Source organism: Belonocnema kinseyi, chromosome 2, assembly GCF_010883055.1.
Source record: "Belonocnema kinseyi isolate 2016_QV_RU_SX_M_011 chromosome 2, B_treatae_v1, whole genome shotgun sequence".
Classification (NCBI taxonomy): domain Eukaryota; kingdom Metazoa; phylum Arthropoda; class Insecta; order Hymenoptera; family Cynipidae; genus Belonocnema; species Belonocnema kinseyi.
Genome location: NC_046658.1, coordinates 85,770,909 through 85,779,791, shown reverse-complemented (window position 1 = coordinate 85,779,791; position 8,883 = coordinate 85,770,909). Strand labels below are relative to the sequence as shown.

Genomic DNA, 8,883 nt, shown 5'->3' with positions numbered 1-8,883 from the left:
TATACTGAAGAAAGTTCGTTTATACATAGAATTTGAATCTTAAAAACCGATTTGAATTCATCCAAGTTATTTTGTTTTCTACTTGTAGTATGCATCAACGAACGTATTCTATTCTGAGTCAATAAAAGAATAAATTTGTTGGAAATCAGATACTTTCGTTTATCTTAACATTATTTCAATTTTAAAGCGAATATATTTATAAGATTCTTTTAATCTCAATACTTCAATCTTTCATGCTCAACGTTTTGTCCAAATAGAATATAAGCTTATAAGGGTTATTATTGTTGATCATTTTGTCAAGGTTTAATGCAAGATATTGATTAAAACCATGGAAAACTACTATTATTAATTGTAACTTTTGCCTTATAATTTTCTAGATCAAAAGAATTCCGAAAGTGAGCTAACGAATCCAACAAGAATATTAGGTGGTGGACCATATTCGTGTGCAGCTGCTCAGATTCCTTATTACTATAATTCGGATGCCCGGATGTTATCTGAATTCGAAGTTGGTGAGACTTTGGAAATCAAGGAAGAAATTATACAAGGTATGACTAGATTTGTATTCCAATTATCTGAAACAAAACTATGAAACAAAGAATTTCTACTTACATTTGGTTAAAGTTTCAGATAAAAAGGCAGTTACAGATCAGACAAGAAATGATAACTGTGACTCAAATTTCTCCTCTGTAAATATAAGAGAAGCTGACAGTTTTGTAGTTAAGAACAAGCTGCCAACCCAAAAGAAAAAGAAAATTCAGGAAATAAATTCGGGAAAGAAGTATCAATGCGAAAAGTGTATGCGAATCTATATTCAGAGACAAAGTTTGTTTAATCATAAAAAATTCGAATGTGGCGTCATGCCACAGTTCAGGTGTAAATTATGCGGCAAACAATTTAAACGGAAGGATGGCATGACTGGCCATATGGAGCGGATGCATATAAAAAAACGCAAAGCAGCCAGTATAAACCCATAAATGCGAAAAATTATAACGTCTGAGGTTATATTTTAAATAGAGTGAACAAGGCAATCATATTTTTATTTTGTTTGATAAATTTTTCTTTATTAAGCAGTTAAAAAATAGCAGTGTTTTGTCCACTATATATAAAGTACGTATACATTTTTCACCTGTTGTGTAACACTTGTTGCATCTTCTTTCTGATGTATTAGCAAATGCTGATATTTAATGATCTATTAAATAAAGTAAAATTCGAAATTGATTCTATTACTTCTTATATCTTTAAGTCTCTCACATCATTTTTTGATTAAACTTTCCGAAGAAGCTTTTTTACACATCGAATTCCAATCTCAAAATTCCATTAGAATTGTATCTACGATATTGCGGTTTATACTAATAGTATAAATTGACGAATGTATTCTGTTTTGTGCTAATAAAATTATAAATTTTATGTAATTCTTATACATCCTTTTAACATAAAATTAATTTATTGTTTACTGCATGATGGTTTTGGGATTTTCCATCTTTATAATCATAAAAGTGGTGCAGGGGTACATCTACAAATATAATCTGGTGAAATATTTGAATTAAATAAATTTGCAACTTAGAACTTACACATTTTATTTTTTTAATGCAAGTAAGTTCTTTGAAGAATCCCATATGATAACAAGGTTTAGTTAAGGATAAGGAGTAAAATATCGAAAAATACTGTTGCTAATTATAACGTTTACCGTATAATTTTCTAGAGCAAAAGAATCTCAAAAGTGAGTCGAAGGTATCAACAGGAATATTAGACGATATGCGATGTTCTTTTGAAACTACTTGCATATCTTCTTGCAACAATTCGAGTCCCAAGAATTTTATTAAATACGAAAGTGATGAAACTTTGGATATCAAGGAAGAAATCCTCCTAGGTATAACTATTGCAATTAAATTATCTGGAATTAAGTAGAATGTAGTAAAAAATTGTAAATAACATTTTGTTACATTTTCAGATCAAGAAGCAGTCAAAGACCAGACAAATGGTAACAAATTTGACTCAAAATTATGTATAAGAGGTGATATCTTAGTTTCTAACAAAATGCCGACCCAAAAGAAACAAAAACATCAGGATTCAAAATCTGAAAATAGGTTCAAATGCGAAACGTGTGTCCGAAGCTATGCCCGGAGACAAAGTTTATTTAATCATAAAAAATTCGAATGCGGAGTCCTCCCGCAGTTCAAATGTAAATTCTGTGACAGACAATTTAAACGGAAAACTAGCATGACTGGCCATATGAAACGAATACATATGAAAAAAAACGCAAAGCAGCCAGTATAAACCCACGAAGGCGAAAAATTATAAGATTTAACATTTGTTACATCTTCTTTCTGACTGACTGAAAAATGTTAATGCTTAGTAATCTATTAAAGAAAATTAATAATAATAATTGTGTTTAAGAAATAAAATAATAGTTCTGTCGTGCCACTTCTCTTTATTTTTAAATTGATTTTAAATTGCGAACATCTAATACGATCAAAATTTTGTAAACAATTATTAATAATGTCACATTATTTGCATTCATGCATTAGACAATTTTGTTTCATGAATCGAATTTCAAACTCAAAATCCCATTTGAATTTCATCTATGTGATTGCTGTTTATAGGAAAAATCTATATTAATGATTTATTCTGCTCCGATATAATAAAATGATACGTTTTTTTTAGGATTTAGATACTTCAAGGGTCTGGGGGCATAAGGGCATTCATTAGGGGCAAAATTTGAATTTTATAGGGCGCACAAAAAACCCAAATAATTAAAGGAAGATTCTGAAAGAAGTGAAAGCCTCCAAGAAAAGCTCGTGTGGAAGTTATTTTATAATTTCAAAAAATAACAAAAAAGTGTTGTCGAATTATTACTTAGTTCTATTGAATTGTAAAAATAACGGGCAAAGATTGTTAATTACTTTATAAACGAAAATATCAAATATGGACTTTAACCAATTTCTAAATTAAACTGAATCATAATCCTTCACACAAACATGAACTTGAACAAAAAAAATTCGCTTAAGCCAATAAAACGCATTTTCGAAATTTGAGACTTCTGTTCTTATACACCAGGACCTTTTACTTTCTTTTAAATTAATATTAATTTATTATTTGCTGCATAATGCTTCTATGTGTTCGTCTTCTTAATGATAGAAGTGGTGGATCGGAAAATTCTGTTCAAATGGTATATAATGTGCCATGGGTTATTATTGTTAATAATTCTGTTAAGTTCCAAGGCAGGATTCGATTGAAATTATGAAAAGCTACTACATTAGTTTCACCTTGTAACTTTCTAGATAAACATGATTTCAATAGTAAGTTGAAGAAATTAACAGCAAAAATAGATGGTGATCCATGTTTTGATGCTACCACTCGTACTTCTTTTGACAATAACTCTGGTGCCACGACTTTAATTAATAATAATATAATTAATAATAATACTTGAAAATCACATTTTGTAAAATTTCCAGATGAAGAAGCAGTAACAGACCAAAGATGTAAGAACAAATATAAGTCAATATTGTATTCTAGCATTTTTCCTGTTAAGAGCAAACTGCAATTTCGAAAGGAGAGAATTCAGGAATCTAAACTGGAAAAGAACTACAGGTACGAAAAGTGTGCCCGAAGCTATAGACAGAAATGTATTTTGGATCGTCATATAAAATTGAAATGTAGCGTCATGCCACAGTTCAGATGTGAATTCTGCGACAAACGATTTAAACAGAAATGTCACATGAATAGCCATATAAATCGCATGCATCACAAGACAAATTCAAAGAAATCGGTATCAACCCATAAATGCAACATATGTTCTCGAAGTTACACTTGATTCAAAAATTTAATTCAGTATATATGATCAAAGCATGCAGCAGTCCAACCAATATTTATTTTTACTACTATGGCTACAGAGCCAATCGGAAATGCCGATATCGGCATTAACTTTTCAAGCGGGATGAAATGAAATTGCAGAAATTTTATGCGTTGAAATATTTTTATAATATAACATTGAGGAATGCAACATACAAATTTTATTTTTTCATGAAAATATTTATGATATTCTTTTAATTTCAGTACTTCAATCTTTTATAATGACAATTATATTCTAATGGAATGTAATTTGCTTCAGGATAGAGGTTATTATTATTAATAATTCTGTCGAGGTTTTGTTGAGGCTAAGGATTAAACACATCGATAATTAATAATTCTAACTTTAACTTTATAATTTTCTAGTTTAACAGGATTCCAATAGTAGGCTAAAGAAAGGAACAGGAATATTATATGGCGGGCTGTGTTTTTATACGAATACTCATGTTTCTTCGGGCAATAATTCGGCTGCCAAGACTTTAATTATATACGAAATTGATGAAACTTTGGACATCAAGGAAGAATTTCATTAGAATGAGAGTGTAAAAAATTCTAAAATACATTTTGTTAAATTTTCAGATCAAGAGACGTCTGCAGATCAAAATATTAATAAAAAATATGAGTCAAACTTGTGTCCCGTGAATATAAGAGAAGCTGATATTTTTTGTGCTAAGAAAAAACTGCTGACCGATAAGAAGAAAACTCGATAATCAAAACTGAAAAAGAAATACTTATGTGAAAAATGTGCGCGAAGCTACACCTTTAAATAAAATTTAAATTGTCACAAAAAATCCGAATGCGGCGCCATGCCACAGTTCAAATGTAAATTCTGCAACAAATGATTTGAACAACATTTTTAAAAGTTGCTAAAGTCAACATAAACGTTTAGAACATGGGGCAGTCAGGCCCCAATTTACTTGTGATATTTGTGACTGCAAAATGAATGAAAAGAGTAACTTGTCCAAAGACATTACTAGAAAACGTTGCAAGTAATAATTATTACTCTTTCTCCCTCATTTGAAATGGGCTTTTCTTTATTTAAAAAGAATATTTTGTGTCGAATATTGACCCAAAATTGAGACGTAGCATTTTTGGATATAAATAAATCAAATTGAGATGGTAAAAAAAAATACATAAAATTGCCCCTGTGACAATTAAAGTGAGAACTGAGAAAAATAAGACGCAACAAAAATAAAACTTAGCTTTTATCTGTTTACCTTTTTTAATGGAAAAATAGAGCAGTTCTTTATGAACATATTATATGCGACAAATTGTGTAGATAATTATGAATAAGGGCTTACGAACATCAGTCAAAAACTGGACCATAAGTATGATTTAAATGTTGGTAAAAAAAATGGCATACTTCAATTTTCATAAGATTTACGATTTCCTTGTGTTTTAAATTGTTATTCATAATTATTTAATCCAAAGAAATTAAAAAACGGTTAGTTGGTCCAAACATTTAGTTTATTTTGTTTGTTAATCGTTTTGCCAGCTAGAAAAATATCAGTACCAAATATCACCAAATAAATAGTTGGCCCGATTAATTATTTTTTGTAGTGAGTATGCAAAAAAAGCGATTTTAGAAATTTTGTTCTTTAACTCTTCAGTAGTGAGTACCAAACATTACGATTGAAGTTAGTTTTCGTTACCAAATACTACTTAAATTTTAATTCTTTATCACAACGAGCTTCGTATATAGTTTTTTTTGGAGCAAAATGATACACTGATACTCATACTGACACTGATACGTTTGATAAAAAGAAAGTATCTTTAATTTAAAAATTTTAATTTTCCGTTAAGTAACAATTCATTTGGAAAGTTTACAGCCACGAAGACCAATTTGAATCATAACTCTTCAAGATATATTACTTCTCTCTGTGTTGATTAATAAGAACTTACACGAATAAGTAAACTATGGGAAATTTCTGATATTCGTTGATAAAACGCTTGATTTCATTATAATAACTGCGTGTTTACCTTACATTATTTTTCTGAAAATTATTAGATAATACTGAATTTTACTTTTCGAAGACTCAGAAAAAGTTTATTTACTTTCTTCTAAATACAGTGTTTGTTTTTATGCGTGATTTTTATTTGGAAAAAGGTAAGAATGACAAGGTATTAATTGATTATGATTTCTAGAACTGTTAGTAATTTGAATTCCTTTTAAACAATTGTTTAAACAGATTTTGTTTCCTCTATTTATGCTAAGAAATATTTGTAACGTCAGTACAGAAAATTATTATACGTTTGCTGTGGAATTAATAAACTAACATTTATGTATAGTAAACAATCTTTTATTTTTAAATCTATCTATCTATCGTAAAGAGATTGCATGACCAAGAATTGAAATCTTCGAAACAGAAAACGGAAGGTTTATGTAAAGTTCAATTACAGAATAATGATTAATTATTTATTAAATGGGTAATTCAAATTCATATTTTAATTTTTTCAGAGATTTCAGTGCGTGGATACCTTTCGAATCATCAGAGGGAACATCACAATTCAATATTTGAAAATATTTATAAGCCCTTTACTTGCAAAATTGAATATAGCAATGATGAAACTTTGGAAATCAAGGAAGAAATTATCGAAGGTATTACCAGATTTTAAATTCCTAATAAAACTCGGCTTAGTTTGCAAATATTAAAAAAGTGTCATAACCTCTACTTTTGAAGGGACTGCTAAATTTGTTTTGATTCTAGAGTGCAAAGGAAAATAATTTACTTAAGCCAATGAATATTTTTTAAAGAAATATCTTTGAATCAAACATTCATTTATTTTAGATTATACTCATTATAATACAAATGTGAAATTAACGAAATGCATTATATTAAATTTTTAGATCAAGAGCCGTCTAGAGGTCCAAGAAATGATGTAAAATATGACTCGAAATGTTTTACTGTGGATATAAGTGAAACTGATATTTTTGGTTCGAAGAAAAGACAGCGGAAAAATAAAAAGCAGAAAAGTCAGGAATCAGAACCGGGAAAGAAATACACATGTCAAAAGTGTGCGCGAAGCTATAAAAGGAAAGGACATTTAACTTGTCATACAAAATTCGAATGTGGCGTCATGCCACAGTTCAAATGTCATTTCTGCGAGAAGCGATTTAAAGTAAAACATCACATGACGAGACATATAGAGCTGGTGCATCGAAAGTCAAATTCAAATATTTCGGTACTGACGCATAAATGCAACAAATGTTCACGAAATTATCGTTCGTTAAGTGGCTTAAACAGGCATAACCGTGTAGAACATGCAGAAGTCAAAATGCAATTTACTTGCGATATTTGTGGCGGAAAAATGAAAGCAAAGGCTAGCTTGTCCAAACATATTGTTACGCAACATCCTAATTCATAATTATTAATATTTTTTCGTATGGCATATTTTAAACCTGATTTTATTTTTTGTAAAAATAACTGCATAATACTCAATTTTACTTTTTAAGCGTTCCAAAAAGGTAAATTCATGAATGAATTTGCATATAAATCATTCGCATCTGAGAACACACGCAAAAAATGAGTATCAACCCGAATGCGACAAATTGTTAGATTTAACATTTGTTACAAATTCCTTGAAGTTTATTAGCAATTTTTGATACTTCATCAACTACTAAAGAAAGTGAAAAATAATAACGCTACAGAAATCCTGTATACAATTATCAATAATGTCTTACGGATCTACTACATGCTATATTTTTATATTATCCACATTATTTTTACGGATACATTGTAGAAAGTTTTTTATACATCGAATTCACATCTCAAATCCCAATTTGAATTTAAACAACGTTATTGCGGTTTCTACTAATAATATAAATTGACGAATGTGTTTAGTTTTGTGTTAATAAAATATTTTTTTGTGGATTAAGATGCATTCTTTTAATTTAATATTAGTTTTATATTTACTACTTGATGAATTTGTGATTTTCCATCTTCTTAATCAAAGAAATAGTTTAGGGGTACCTCTAGAAACAAAAGTACAGAAACCTGATTATTTGAATTATTTAAATAATATTATATTGCACCATGCAACTTACAAATTTTATTTTTTCATGACAATAAACATTTTCAAAAAATCTACAGCAAAACGTGAAGTTTCTCAATTTTTAACAAATACTCGTATAATTTGTTATAGGGTAGAGTTTATTATTGCTAATAATTCTGTCAAAGTTTAGTCCAGGAAAGGGATTTAAAACAATCTCCTGTTTAAGAATAAAAAACCGATTTTACTTGAGAAATTGAATATAGCAATGAAGAACTTTGGAAATTAAGGAAAAAAGTATCAAAATTGATAATAGCGTTGATGAAAGTTTAAAAAGCATCGAAGAATGTATTGAAGGTAAAAAAGAAAATAATTTACTTTAAGCTTTGTCGGCCTTGAGAAACATATTCCCCAAATAAAAAAAGTTTAGACGAGTTTGTAAAATTTTTATAATACCTTTTTTACATTTTCAGATCAAGGGAAGTGTACGGGTCGAAACCATAAAAAAAATATATATGAGACAAAATAGTGTACTGTGGATATAAAAGAAACTGATAATTTGGCCGCTGCGTTGACAGCAAACTGCCGAGCCATAAAAAGCAGAAAACTCAGTAATCATAACCGGAAAAAATACTTATGCGAAAAGTCTACACGATTCCTTTTTGAAGGTTCCAAAAAAGTAAATATACGTTTCATCAGTATCAACGTTAATTATTTTTATATAGAATTTTTTGTTATAATTAGTAAATTGGCATGAACATTCCCATTAGATAAGGTGCATGAACAAACATACGAGGGTAGTTCAATAAGTCCTTAGAATGACCAACAGATGGTGCGCGAATCGCTCCAAATCATCTGTTTTTCAGTCAGCACCACTCCCGACTAGATATATGATGCAGTCACAGTCCACATCTTCTGAGTTTACGTGTTTTTATAACCAAATGAAAAAAAAAATTGTTCGTTAAGAAAAATGGAAAAAAACGAGTTCATAGCGGTAATCAAACATTTTCATTTAAAGGGTTTAACTCCATATGAGATAAAAAA

General features: G+C 29.3%; 2 protein-coding genes across 2 annotated transcripts; both read left to right on the top strand.

The window, feature by feature from the left end:
- The first annotated feature begins 391 nt into the window (after positions 1-391).
- Positions 392-1,254, top strand: LOC117167376 (zinc finger protein 665-like). Its single transcript, XM_033352255.1, has 2 exons — positions 392-545; positions 622-1,254. The coding sequence occupies exons 1-2, from the start codon at positions 488-490 to the stop codon at positions 972-974; spliced, it is 411 nt and encodes a 136-aa protein (XP_033208146.1). The 5' UTR covers positions 392-487; the 3' UTR covers positions 975-1,254.
- Positions 1,255-1,755: 501 nt separating this feature from the next.
- On the top strand, positions 1,756-7,594 carry LOC117182844 (zinc finger protein 184-like). The gene is made up of 5 exons (XM_033375955.1): positions 1,756-1,870; positions 1,952-1,981; positions 3,517-3,591; positions 6,308-6,448; positions 6,698-7,594. Exons 1-5 carry the CDS (start codon positions 1,756-1,758, stop codon positions 7,213-7,215), a joined length of 879 nt encoding a protein of 292 aa, XP_033231846.1. The 3' UTR covers positions 7,216-7,594.
- Positions 7,595-8,883: the final 1,289 nt, after the last annotated feature.

Coding starts and splice junctions, on each gene's coding strand:
- LOC117167376 (XM_033352255.1), top strand. CDS start 488: ATGTTATCTGAATTCGAAGTTGGTGAGACTTTGGAAATCAAGGAAGAA. Junction 546..621: donor CAAGGAAGAAATTATACAAG/GTATGACTAGAT, acceptor ATTTGGTTAAAG/TTTCAGATAAAAAGGCAGTT.
- LOC117182844 (XM_033375955.1), top strand. CDS start 1,756: ATGCGATGTTCTTTTGAAACTACTTGCATATCTTCTTGCAACAATTCG. Junction 1,982..3,516: donor AGTCAAAGACCAGACAAATG/GTAACAAATTTG, acceptor ATTGTATTCTAG/CATTTTTCCTGTTAAGAGCA. Junction 6,449..6,697: donor CAAGGAAGAAATTATCGAAG/GTATTACCAGAT, acceptor TTAAATTTTTAG/ATCAAGAGCCGTCTAGAGGT.